The sequence below is a fragment of the Leucoraja erinacea genome, chromosome 30 (genome assembly GCF_028641065.1).
Source record: "Leucoraja erinacea ecotype New England chromosome 30, Leri_hhj_1, whole genome shotgun sequence".
NCBI classification, from domain to species: Eukaryota; Metazoa; Chordata; class Chondrichthyes; order Rajiformes; family Rajidae; genus Leucoraja; species Leucoraja erinaceus.
The window spans coordinates 2,337,034-2,351,299 of NC_073406.1; the positions used below are offsets into that span (position 1 = coordinate 2,337,034).

The window sequence follows — 14,266 nt, forward strand, 5'->3', positions numbered from 1 at the left end:
TAGGGAGTTTGTACGTTCTCCCCGTGACCTGCGTGGGTGTTCTTGGTTCATGGTTTCTTGGTCCTCCAAAATATTCCAAATGGAATTTAAACTGGAGGTGGGAGCTCCGGTTTCCTCCCACATTCCAAAGACGTGCAGGTTTGCAGGTAAATTGGCTTAGTATGAATGTAAAATTGTCTCTAATGTGTGCAGGATAGTGTTAACATGCGGTGATCGGTGATCGGCACGGACTCGGTGGGCTGAAGGGCCTGTTTCCATGCTGTGTCTCACCACTAGAGTAACTGATGCTGTGTAGCTACGGGCAACATTCGCAGTGGATAGTGACGAGGCTCACACATGAACACAGAAAAACACAGAATGCTGGAGTAACTCAGCGGGTCAGGCAGCATCTGTGGAGAACATGGATAGGTGACGTTTCACAGAGTGCTGGAGTAACTCAGCGGGTGCAGCAGCATCTATGGAGCTAAGGAAATAGGCAACGTTTCGGGCCGAAACCCTTCCGGGTTTCGGCCAGAAACGTTGCCTATTTCCAGAAGGGTTTCAGCCCGAAACGTTGCCTGTTTCCTTAGCTTCATAGATGCTGCTGCACCATAACTCAGTGGGTCAGGCAGCATCTGTGGAGAACATGGATAGGTGACGTTTCACAGAGTGCTGGAGTAACTCAGCGGGTCAGGCAGCATCTGTGGAGAAACATGGATAGGTGACGTTTCACAGAGTGCTGGAGTAACTCAGCGGGTCAGGCAGCATCTGTGGAGAACATGGATAGGTGACGTTTCACAGAGTGCTGGAGTAACTCAGTGGGTCAGGCAGCATCTGTGGAGAACATGGATAGGTGACGTTTCACAGAGTGCTGGAGTAACACAGCGGGTCAGGCAGCATCTGTGGAGAACATGGATAGGTGACGTTTCACAGAGTGCTGGAGTAACTCAGCGGGTCAGGCAGCATCTGTGGAGAACATGGATAGGTGACGTTTCGAGTCAAGACACTTCTTCCGACCCGTAGCTTCACTGATCCATGTTCCCCAGAGATGCTGCCTGACTCGCTGAGTTACTCCAGCACTTTGTGTCCTTTTGAGTATTAACCAGCAACCAGCAAATGGCTGTTAAAAGAGGATTGAAGGGAGGACAGTATACTGCTAAGCAACAACAATAGGTGTGATCAGACTATAGATTGCTACTCTGTTGTTCCAGGCTCTTCCTTGTCTCTTCCGGGCAACAGTGAATCATAATAATAACAATAATATATTTTATTGTCATTGCACATATGTGCAACAAGATTTGGTACGCAGCTTCCATCCGATGTCATAACTTAAAACAACTAATAAAATTTAGATTTAGATACCCCGAGAAACAGGATTTATAAAAAGAACAGTAAAACAGTCTAAAGTGCAAATGTGTCCGTGCAACATGTGTAGGAAAGAACTGCAGATGCTGGTTTACACCGAAGATGTAAGCACAAAGTGCTGGAGTACCTCAGAGGGTCAGGCTTCATCGCTGGAGAGAAGGAATAGGTGACGTTATTATAACCATATAACAATTACAGCACGGAAACAGGCCATCTCGACCCTTCTAGTCCGTGCCGAACACGTATTCTCCCCTAGTCCCATACACCTGCGTTCAGACCATAACCCTCCATACCCTTCCCGTCCATATAACTATCCAGTTTATTTTTCAATGATAAAAACGAACCTGCCTCCACCACCTTCACTGGAAGCTCGTTCCACACGGCCACCACTCTCTGAGGTGACGTTAGAGGTACAAAAATCATCCATGTTCTCCGGAGATGCTGCCTGACCCGCTGAGTTACCCCAGCATCTTGTGACTGTCTACAGAGGGAATCATGTGCCGGGTTCAGTTCTGCATGGAATGATACAGCACAGAAACACTGAAAGGCCAGCTCAATTCATCCCACTGCCCACAACCATGTACAGTTTTGCGATTGTCTTCCCAATTCCCTTAGGTGAGTTAATATTGAATCAGCCTCCAACACACTTTTCAGCAGTGGATTCTGCAACAAAACAGCTTATTGTAAGTCTTACCTAGGTACATAGACAATAATAGGTGCAGGAGTAGGCCATTCGGCCCATCGAACAATTCAATGCGATCATGGCTGATCATCCACAATCGGTATTTAAGAAGGAACTGCAGATGCTGGAAAATCGAAGGTAGACAACAAAGGTGCTGGAGAAACTCAGCGGGTGCAGCAGCATCTATGGAGCAAAGGAAATAGGCAACGTTTCGGGCCGAAACCCTTCTTCAGACTCTATCTACAAAAGTGCTGGAGAAACTCAGCGGGTGCAGCAGCATCTATGGAGCGAAGGAAATAGGCAACGTTGCCTATTTCCAATGTTGCCTATTTCCTTCGCTCCATAAATGCTGCTGCACCCGCTGAGTTTCTCCAGCACTTTTGTCTACCATCCACAATCAGTACCCCGTTCCTGCCTTCTCCCCATGTCCCTTGTTTCCGCTAGCCCTAAGAGCTCTATCAAACTATCTTTTGCTGATTAGTGAATATAAGACCAGTCGATCCATCCTTTCATCATCTATGTTTCTATATAACATATATTGAATTAAGGGACAGAAGTTTAGGGGTAACATGAGGGGGAACTTCTTTACTCAGAGAGTGGCGGCTGTGTGGAATGAGCTTCCAGTGAAGGTGGTGGAGGCAGGTTCGTTTTTATCATTTAAAAATAAATTGGATAGTTATATGGACGACAAAGGAATGGATGGCTATGGTCTGAGCGCAGGTATAATGGGACTAGGGGAAAATAAGTGTTCGGCACGGACTAGAAGGGTCGAGATGGCCTGTTTCCGTGCTGTAATTGTTATATGGTTATAGAAACATAGAAACATAGAAATTAGGTGCAGGAGTAGGCCATTCGGCCCTTCGAGCTTGCACCGCCATTCAATATGATCATGGCTGATCATCCAACTCAGTATCCTGTACCTGCCTTTTCTCCATACCCTCTGATCCCCTTAGCCACAAGGGCCACATCTAACTCCCTCTTAAATATAGCCAATGAACTGGCCTCGACTACCGTCTGTGGCAGAGAGTTCCAGAGATTCACCACTCTGTGTGTGAAAAAAGTTCTTCTCATCTCGGTTTTAAAGGATTTCCCCCTTATCCTTAAGCTGTGACCCCTTGTCCTGGACTTCCCCAACATCGGGAGCAATCTTCCTGCATCTAGCCTGTCCAACCCCTTAAGAATTTTGTAAGTTTCTATAAGATCCCCTCTCAATCTCCTAAATTCTAGAGAGTATAACCCAAGTCTATCCAGTCTTTCTTCATAAGACAGCCCTGACATCCCAGGAATCAGTCTGGTGAACCTTCTCTGCACTCCCTCTATGGCAATAATGTCCTTCCTCAGATTTGGAGACCAAAACTGTACGCAAAACTCCAGGTGTTCAATATAATTCAACATTAAATATATGTCATCGGAATAGTCGAACGTGGAGCAGGGAATGATATCCGACTGTGATGCCAGTTGCCCAACCCCACTCACTGTCTGGTCAAAGAGCACTGCCCTCTCTGTCATTGTGCATTCAATATTTGAGTTGGCAGTGTGACACTTCTTCTCGTGAGCTTTCTGTGTCACCGTTGTTACACGATGTTAGCAGTGGCGACATGACAAAGAGATCATTTATAGCCGGCCTTTCACCAAGTTTTGTTTACTTCAGAGATACAGCGTGGAAATAGGCCCTTCGGCCCATCGAGTCCACGCCGACCAGCGATCCCCGCACACTAGTCCCAACCTGCACACACTAGGGACAATTTACAATTTTACCCAAGTCAAATAATGAATGGTCTCCGATGTGATCCACCTCTCCCTTTCCCCCCCTGTCAGTATGTGACGGGCTTGCGGTTCAGAGTGTCATAAGTGATAGGAGCAGAATTGGGCCATTCGGCCCATCAAGGCCACTCTATCATTCAATGATGGCTAATCTATCTCCCTCTTAACCCCATTCTCCACATTACCTCTGTAACACCCGCACTAATCAAGAATCTGTCTATCTCTGCCTTAAAAATATCCACTGACTTGGTCTCCACAGCCTTCTGTGGCAAAGAATTCAACAGATTCACCACCCTCTGACTAAAGACCGTATAGTCTTTCCGCTGAATGGTTAGCAGCCAACAAAAGCTTTTCACTGCACACGTGACACTAAACTAAACGCAACGAAACTAAACTCAACAGTCAACAGTGTTTTTATTGCCCCAGATCAGATACATTTTTTTTTATTTTTTATTAGAAGTACGGTAAATTACAATCCTACATAACACATATATCTTAATACAGAAGCGGTACAAACAATGTATTAACATATATGTGTTATGTAGGATTGTAATTTACCGTACTTCTAATAAAATTTAAAAAAAAAAAAAAAAAGATACATTTTATTTGTAGCAGCGTTCCGTGGCACTGAGTGGCGGTTGTGTGATTGGAGTTGAGGGTGTGGGGTTTGGCGGTTGTGTGATTGGAGTTGAGGGTGCGGGGTTTGACGTGTGTGTTTGGTCTCTCCACAGTGCTTCTCCGCGAGGAAGTCTCCCGGCTCCAGGAAGAGGTGCAGTGGCTGAGGCAGATGAAGGAAATGCTGACCAAGGAGTTGGAGGATTCCAACGCGGGCAAGTCGGCCGAGATCCTCTCGGTGACCGAGCTGAAAGTGCAACTGGCCCAGAAGGAGACGGAGCTGGCACGAGCCAAGGAAGCCCTGCAGGGTGAGTGGACGTTTCACCCGGCAAAGGAAAGTTGTGGCCACACCAGTAGAGGCAGGCGCAAAGGAAACATAGAAACATAGAAATTAGGTGCAGGAGTAGAGGCCATTCGGCCCTTCGAGCCTGCACCATTCGCCATTCAATATGATCATGGCTGATCATCCAACTCAGTAACTCAGAAACACAGCGGGTGCAGCAGCATCTATGTGGAGCGAAGGAAATAGGCAACGTTTCGGGACGAAACCCGGAAGGGTTTCGTCCCGAAACGTTGCCTATTTCCTATAGTGGAGATAGAAACATAGAAATTAGGTGCAGGAGTAGGCCATTCAACCCTTCGAGCCTGCACCGCCATTCAATATGATCATGGCTGATCATCCAACTCAGTATCCCGTACCTGCCTTCTCTCCATACCCCCTGATCCCCTTAGCCAGAAGGGCCACATCTAACTTCCTCTTAAATATAGCCAATGAACTGGCCTCAAATGGGGCTGAAACCCAAAGGAAATAGGCAATGTTTCGGGTCGAAACTCGAAGGGTTTCGGGACGAAACGTTGTCTATTTCCTTCGCTCCATAGATGCTGCTGCACCCTCTGGGTTCCTCCAGCAATTATATCTACAGCTTAAGGATAAGGGGGAAATCCTTTAAAACCGAGATGAGAAGAACTTTTTTTACACAGAGAGTGGTGAATCTCTGGAACTCTCTGCCACAGAGGGTAGTTGAGGCCAGTTAATTGGCTATATTTAAGAGGGAGTTAGATGTGGCCCTTCTGGCTAAGGGGATCAGGGGGTATGGAGAGAAGGCAGGTACGGGATACGGAGTTGGATGATCAGCCATGATCATATTGAATGGCGGTGCAGGCTCGAAGGGCTGAATGGCCTCTACTCCTGCACCTAATTTCTATGTTTCTATGATTGGGTTAACATATGATAAGCGTTTGAAGGCTCTTGGCCTGTACTCATTGGAGTTTTAGAACAATGGGGGGGGGGGGGGGGGGGGGGAATCTCATTGAAACTCATCGAAACTTACAGAATAATGGGCGGTCACGGTGACACAGCGGTAGAGTTGCTGCCTTACAGCGAATGCAGCGCCGCAGACCCAGGCTCAATCCCGACTACGGGTGCTGTCTGTACGGAGTTTGCACGTTCTCCCTGTGACCTGCGTGGGTTTTCTCCGAGATCTTCGGTTTCCTCCCACACTCCAAAGACGTGCGGGTTTGTAGGGTAACTGGCTTGGTATAAATGTAAAAAATGTCCCTAGTGTTTGTACGATAGTGTTAATATGCGGGGATCGCTGGTCGGCGCGGACCAGGTGGGTCGTGCAGTATCTCTAGACCAGTGGTTCCCAACGTGGGGTGTATGCCCCACAGGGGGGCAATTTGATTTTTAAGGGGGGCAATTGTTGTATAACATTTCAGTTCTCTATTGTATGTTTTGAAACTTTATTTGCTGTTTTCGTATGAGACAATCCACAAATATTTCAATATTCTAATATAGAAATTTTCTCTCTCTTTATTACCTGTGAATACTCTTTTATTATCATATCTATCATTATTATTATTTTAATGCCACCTAATGTTTTTTTCTTTTTACAATTTTTTAGTAATTTCTTGCTCAGAACTTTAACTGTTTTTTTTAATTTCATTTTTCTTTTTCATGGATGCCATGTTCTTTTGAAGCTTGTTTAAACCAAGGTATTGGCGTTTTAAGCTTCTTCAGCTGAAACGGAGCTGCCCTAGACTAAACTAAACTAATAAGCTAAGCCTGGATAGAGTGGATGTGGAGAGGATGTTTCCAGTAATGAGAGCGTCTAGAACCACAGGGCACAGCCTCAGAATAATAGGACGTCCCTTCAGAATGGAGATGGGGAGGAATTTCTTTAACCGGAGGGTGGTGAATCTGTGGAATACTTTGCCATAGATGGCCGTGGAGTATTTTTGGGTATTGGGTATTTTTAAAGCGGAGGTTGATAGGTTATTGATTAGTAAGAGTGTCAAAGGTTACAGGGGGAAGTGCAAAGTAAAGTCCGATCAAAGATAGTCCAAGGGTCTCCAATTAGGTAGTTAGTAGTTCAGGACTGCTCTCTAGTTGAGGTAGGATGATTCAGTTGCCTGATAACAGCTGGGAAGAAACTGTCCCTGAATCAGGACAAATTTTCACACTTCTGTACCTTTTGCCTAATGGAGGGGAGAAGTGGGATTGGCCAGAGGTGAGACTGGTCCTTGATTACCCTGTTGTCCTTGCCAAGGCAGCGCGAGGTGTAGATGGAGTCAGTGGAAGGGAGGTTGGTTTGTGCGATGGGCTGGGCTGGGCTGGGCTGCGTCCACAATTCTCTACAATTCCTTGTGGTCTTGGACGGAACTGTTCCCAAACTAAGCTGCGATACAACCCGGTTAAATGCTTTCCCGTGACGCTTTACCGCAGCGTGTAGCTCCAGTCGTGAAGATTGGGGCGCTCAAGACCAAAATACACAACAGCAGGCAGGAAACAAGCATTTTGACTGCAAAATATGTCGAGTAAACGATGACTTCAGAGTCGTTAGAAACCAATGTCACACAAATCCTCAGCCACTGCCTGCGCAGCATCGCCATAGCAACTAGGAGTAGGATTACTCTGTCTCAGTCAAGAGCTATAATGGTGTTCTGTGTGAACAATGTCCTCTTTTTAATTAAGCACAAGGACTGCACACCAAGGTCAGCTGCTGCACTGCCTGATGTGAGCAGAACAAATAGAAGCAGGGTTAGGCTATTCATTGCTCCCGGCACTAACTCTGCTCCTCAATAAGATTAGCTTTTACCTCTTCAGATGAAGAAATTCCTTTTCATCTCTGCCCTGAATGGCCCCTTCGATTTTGACTTTTAGACTTTGGACTTACAGCTCGAAAACAGGCCCTTCGACCCATCGAGTCCGTGCTGACCAGCGATCACCCCTGTACAGCGCCATCACCCCTTACGGCGGCAGGCGCGGGCACACCGCGACGCCCTGTGTCTCCCTTTCAAGGGAGATGCTAAAAATGCATTTCGTTGTCTCTGTACTGTACACTGACAATGACAATAAATTGAATCATTTCATTTTTTTTCATTTCACATTAACACTATCCTACACATTTAAGGGCCTGTCCCACTTGCATGCGTTTGGCGTGACCAAATGTGGTCGCTTGAGGCGTACGCGCGGGGCCGGTCCCACTTAGAAGCGCGGATTTGTGCGAGGCTGGTCCCGACATCGAGCGGGGCTCCGAAAATCTTGACAGTGTCCGAAATCTTCGCGCGCCAACGGCCTGTCGGCACGCAGGTCCTACGCAGCGTCTTGATGGCGTACGCCTAGCGTGTGGCATTCCGCGATGACGTCACTGCCCGGCATGGCATTGCGTGATGACATCACCGCCCGATGCCGTACGACGCCCAAATGCAGTCGGCCCGCCTCCTGCCCAGCTGATTGGTAAGTGTGACGCAAATGACGTCACGCACGAACTTCGCGTGAACTCCGCTCTCGTTTGCAAGTGGGACAGGCTCTGAACTTACTGCCTATTCTGCCTCCTGGCATGTAGTGCAGCAACGAAGGCCCTCCACTCTAGTCTGCTCTGGGCCAGCTTCTGGACACTTACCCAGGTCAGGTCCAGTGTTTTCATTTCCTCCTCTACAGTTCGACACCAGGTGGTTTTGGGTCTCCCTCTTGTCCTTTTACCTTCCGTCTAGTCCAAATACTAACAAATCCAATTGAATAAGGAGTAAGCCATTTAGAACGGAGACGAGGAAACACTTTTTCTCACAGAGAGTTATGAGTCTGTGGAATTCTCTGCCTCAGAGGGCGGTGGAGGCCGGTTCTCTGGATGCTTTCAAGAGAGAGCTAGATAGGGCTCTTAAAAATAGCGTAGTCAGGAGATATGGGGAGAAGGCAGGAATGGGGTACTGATTGGGGATGATCAGCCATGGTCACATTGAATGGCGGTGCTGGCTCGAAGGGCCGAATGGCCTACTCCTGTACCTATTGTCTATGTCTGTCAGTCTCTGTCTCTGACTAGAGATAGGCACAAAAAGGCTGGAGTAACTCAGCGGGTCAGGCAGCATCTCTGGAGAAAAAAAGGAATAGGTGACGTTTCGAGTCGAGACCTTTCTTCAGACTGAGAGTCAGGGGAGCGGTAAACAAGAGATGACGACGGTGGTGTGGAGAGATCAATATTTTATTACATGAGCCTCAATGAGGCTCAAACGAAACCGTTTCCCCAGCCATACAAGCAAAGACAATTTCCTTCAGACATACACACAATTCAATTTACAAAAACATCCATCACAGTGAACCTACTGTGATGGAAGGCAAAGTCTTTTCTCTCCCCTGTTCTCATTTCTCTCCCGATGTCGAAGCCCCAGGCGGGCGCTGGAATGTCCCGCGGCCATTGAAGCCGCGCCGGGCGATGTACGGCCCCGCTCCGGGTCGGTCCAACCCCGCGACACGGGCTGGAGAAGTCGCGTTGCGGGAGCTCCGGAAAGCGGTCTCTCCAACCGGCCCCGCGAGCTCCCGATGTCCCAGTCCACCGGACCCGCGGCTGCAGCTGGAGCCTCCGGGCTACGTGGCCGGGCCGCAGCAGCGAGTCGCCACCGCTCCCCACGCTCCGATGCCGGCCAGCCCCACGATGGTAAGCAGCTCCGCAGGCTCCGTGACTGGAGCCCCCGGGTCGTTCAGGCTGGAGGCCTCTCCACGGTGCTAGGCCCCAACGACAACGGAGACCCGACAGGAAAAAGGTCGGGTCTCCCGTACAGGGAAGGGATTTTTACAAAGTTTCCCCCCTTTCCCCTCCCCCCCCCCGCCCCCCACATAAACACAGTCAAAAAACTCTATTAAAAAATACATTTAACTACATTTAACGAGACAAAAAAAACAAAAAAGACACCAGTGAGTCGCGCCACCACCAAATAGAACAAATATAGAACAAATGAATGAAAGATATGCAAGAAAACTACTGATGATAAAAGAAACAGGCCATTGTCAGCTGCCTGTGGGTTAGGTGAAAACGTATTGCCGACAATGAGACTCAACACGAACCGTGCCTGCATCACAGTGGTGGAATTTTACAGTGACCTGTCTCCATTCTGCAACTACACAACATGGCAATTAAATGTTATTGGGCACAGAGCGTTTTCCTGCTGCAATGTCCACCCGTGGATGTGGATACACTCTGGACAACACCAATGAAAGCTGTAGAAGGCAGAATGTTGTAGAGTGATACAGTGTGGAAACAGGCCCTTCAGCCCATCTGGCCCACACTGGCCAACATGTTCCAGCTATACTAGTCCCACCTACTTGCGTTTGGCCCATACCCCTCTAAACCTGAAGGTAGACAAAAATGCTGGAGAAACTCAGCGGGTGCAGCAGCAGCGAAGGAAATAGGCAACGTTTCGGGCCGAAACCCTTGGGTGCAGGAGTAGAGGCCATTCGGCCCTTCGTGTCTGCACCGCCATTCAATATGATCATGGCTGATCATCCAACTCATCATCCAACAGAGGCAGTATCCTGTACCTGCCTTCTCTCCATACCCCCGATCCCATTAGCCACAAGGCCCACATCTGACTCTCTCTTAAATATACCCAATGAACTGGCCTCAACTGGCTTCAAATAGGGCCGAAACCCAAAGGAAATAGGCAACGTTTCGGGTCGAAACCCGAAGGGTTTCGGGACGAAACGTTGCCTATTTCCTTCGCTCCATAGATGCTGCTGCACCCGCTGAGTTTTTGGCTGATCATCCAACTCAGCATCCCGTACCTGCCTTCTCTCCATACCCCCTGATCCCTTTAGCCACAAGGGCCACATCTAACTCCCTCTTAAATATAGCCAATGAACTGTGTGGCCTCAACTACCTTCTGTGGCAGAGAATTCCACAGATTCACCACTCTCTGTGTGAAAAATGTTTTTTCCTCATCTCGGTCCTAAATGACTTCCCCCTTATCCTTAAACTGTGACCCCTTGTTCTGGACTTCCCCAACATCGGGAACAATCTTCCTGCATCTAGCCCGTCCAACCCCTTCAGAATTTTGTAAGTTTCTATAAGATCCCCCCCTCAATCTTCTAAATTCTAGCGAGTACAAGCCGAGCCTATCCAGTCTTTCTTCAAATGAAAGTCCTGCCATCCCAGGAATCAGTCTGGTGAACCTTCTCTGTACTCCCTCTATGGCAAGAATGTCTTTCCTCAGATTAGGGACGTGCCCCTTGATAATCCACGAGGCAGATGCAGACTGGAACCCAACAAGAGGGGGATGCTTTCATTTCATGCACCTTGCCTCCACTGTGCCGTGTAATTGTGTAACGTCTATGCCATGGGAGACATGCAGTTGTTGCTGTTCAAATTCATAACACAATCAACATGAAACAAAATGACCCAGTGTCCTGATTATCTTGTCTGATTAATTCTTTATCCATTTTATAATTTAGTTTGAGCAATGGAGTGTGTAATTAGCAGGCCACTCTCCAACCAATGCCCTCCATTTACAGATTCAACCGCAGCTGTACTTATGTTCCATTATCGAGGCCATCTATCTATAATTGGATCTGGTAGACAGGATGGCATCATTAGTTGTCATTCCCTCGCACCCGTACAAAGATTCGACAGCCCATTAGTGCCAGGGAACGCTGCTGTGTCTCTCCGCTTGTGTGGCCTGGAGTGACTTGTGGAATGCCAGCCACCACTCCTCCTGATCCAGAATTAGCTAACCAGCTCTACAGCAAAAAAACATAGACAATAGGTGCAGGAATAGGCCATTCGGCCCTTCGAGCCTGCACCGCCATTCCAATGATCATGGCTGATCATCCAACTCAGTATCCCGTACCTGCCTTCTCTCCATACCCCCTGATCCCCTTAGCCAGAAGGGCCACATCTAACTTCCTCTTAAATATAGCCAATGAACTGGCTTCAAATGGGGCCGAAACCCAAAGGAAATAGGCAACGTTTCGGGTCGAAACCCGAAGGGTTTCGGGACGAAACGTTGCCTATTTCCTTCGCTCCATAGATGCTGCTGCACCCGCTGAGTTTTTGGCTGATCATCCAACTCAGTATCCCTCCCGTACCTGCCTTCTCTCCATACCCTCTGATCCCTTTAGCCACAAGGGCCACATCTAACTCCCTCTTAAATATAGCCAATGAACTGCCCTCAACTGGCTTCAAATAGGGCCGAAACCCAAAGGAAATAGGCAACGTTTCTTTGTCCTTTTACCAGCTCCACGGTAATTCTCCGCATTTATTCCCTTGAGATCGCACCTTCTTTAGCCAACAATGGACCTACCAGGATAGACACAAAAAGCTGGAGTAACTCGGTGGGTCGGACAGCATCTGTGGAGAAAGGGAATGGGTGATGTTTCTGATCAATACCTGACCCGCTGAGTTACTCCAGCTTTGTTGTCGATCTTTGGTTTAAACCAGCATCTGCAGTTGCTTCCCGCGCATGGACATACCAGGCACCGCCCTGCCTGTGGTCATTTGTGGCTGCCCACATGGTTCCAGCCCTTTTCTCATCTCCTCTTCATCTCAACTTTCAGTCTGAAGAAGGGTCACCTATCCATGTTCTCCACAGATGCTGCCTGACCCGCTGAGTTACTCCAGCACTCTGTGAAACGTCACCTATCCATGTCTTCCACAGAAGCTGCCTGACCCACTCAGTTATGGTGCAGCAGCATCTATGGAGCTAAGGAAATAGACAACATTTCAGGCCGAAATCCTTCTGGAAATAGGCAACGTTTTGGGCCGAAACCCTTATGGGTTTCGGCCCGAAACGTTGCCTATTTCCTTAGCTCCATAGATGCTGCCTGACCCGCTGAGTTACTCCAACACTCTGTGAAACGTCACCTATCCATGTTCTCCACAGATGCTGCCTGACCCGCTGAGTTACTCCAGCACTCTGTGAAACGTCACCTATCCATGTTCTCCACAGATGCTGCTGCACCCACTGAGTTACTCCAGCACTCTGTGAAACGTCACCTATCCATGTTCTCCACAGATGCTGCCTGACCCGCTGAGTTACTCCAGCACTCTGTGTGTATCTTTGCTGTGATTCACGTTAGCTCAGCTAAGTGCGCATCACTCTGGGTGTGTTTTATACCAACAGAAGGCATGTTCCGGTTGCCTACAACTTGCATTCCTCATTTTTATTACACAAAGTGGTGGGGGAGGGGGGTGTGTGGGGGGGGGGATGAGAAAATCACATCCATCTGTCACTGCAGAAACACATACATCTCCAAGTATCACATTAGAGATTCAAACCTCTGACAGCAAAGATCCCTGTAAACGGGGAAGTAGATTTGTCTGACAGAAATGTGTGTTGTGGTGTGTTTGGGGTTGGAAGTGCATTAAGAAGGGGAAGATGTAAGCTGTGTGCTACTTGTTTCTAGTCTGCAGTCGAGGCTGTGTAATATTGTCTTGGAACCCCTTAAGATCCTTGAAGCCAGTAGCGATGATCTGAGCGCCTGTCACGGTGACTGGCAGATTTTGGCGGAGGTGACAGCTGCCTCTCCTCGGCCTCCTGCTCCGAACACTCCAGACATGCCTCGCTGGGTGCAGCGTGAAATGTTTGCCTTGTCGGAGAGCTCTTTGCAGCTATTGTTCATCTGCGAGTCAATTGATCAGAACGCAAGCATCTATCTCAGCCAGCAAGGTTTAAGGCTGACGGGGCCAGCTCCACGCAGAACTTGTGTTTAGTCACGGACTAGTGGCTGCTATGCTCAGGATTTGAATAAAATGGTGTTTGATGGTGCTACCCTAAAGAGGCTGGCTTTAAATTCTCCAGAGATCACGTCAACAAGTGCCTCAGCATTGTGTTGGAAGATCAAAGACTCCAATCCTGTTATGGCAATTGGACTCTCTTCACCAATTTTTTATTTGACTGAAGGCCAATTAAGATTTATATTAAGAGTATCGGTGGTGTTGGGATGAAAATGAAGGGATGGGACCACCAACCTTCAGAAGCACAGTGTGCAAACAGGCCCTTCGGCCCACCGTGTCCGCGCCAACTTCCATTCCCGTACTCTACAAGCTAGGGATTATTTACCATTTTTACCGAAATCAAATTAATGTACAGTGTGAAGAAAACCGGAGCACCCGGAGAAAACCCACGCAGTCACGGGGAGAACGTACAAACTCCATACAGACAGCACCTCTAGTCAGGATCGAACCTGGGTCCCTGGCGCTGTGAGGCAGCAACTCTACCGATTGCGCCACCGTGCTGCCCAAACTAATGCACATAATGTCTGCAATCTGAGCTATAATTGTGTTAAAAATAGTTCACAAATCTGAACCCAAATATCTTCATTAAAAAAAGGGAGTTAGGACGGGAAAGTTAGATTTTTTTATTTTTTAATTTAATTTATTTTCCAGTATGTTTGTCTCTAACCCTGTCATCTTCAGTTTGTTGATTTGACCCTGTCCCACCTATTGGGACAGATTGCAGAATGATTCATCCATTTATATACATCTTCCTTTCGTTAGACGTCGGAGATACTGTGCGGAAACAGGCCCTTCGGCCCACCGAGTCTGCCACAATTCTACTATTCTACACACTATTCTACACACTAAGGACAAT

General features: G+C 47.9%; 1 protein-coding gene across 6 annotated transcripts in view; it reads left to right on the plus strand.

Annotated features, from left to right (window-relative positions):
- Nucleotides 1-14,266, plus strand: part of LOC129711466 (kazrin-like) — a 243,283-nt gene that overhangs the window by 147,060 nt on the left and 81,957 nt on the right. For all 6 annotated transcript variants that reach the window (XM_055659082.1, XM_055659084.1, XM_055659083.1 and 3 more), the window contains one exon: nucleotides 4,522-4,713. In XM_055659082.1, the coding sequence (XP_055515057.1) occupies nucleotides 4,522-4,713 (192 nt within the window). The remainder of the gene's footprint in view (nucleotides 1-4,521; nucleotides 4,714-14,266) is intronic.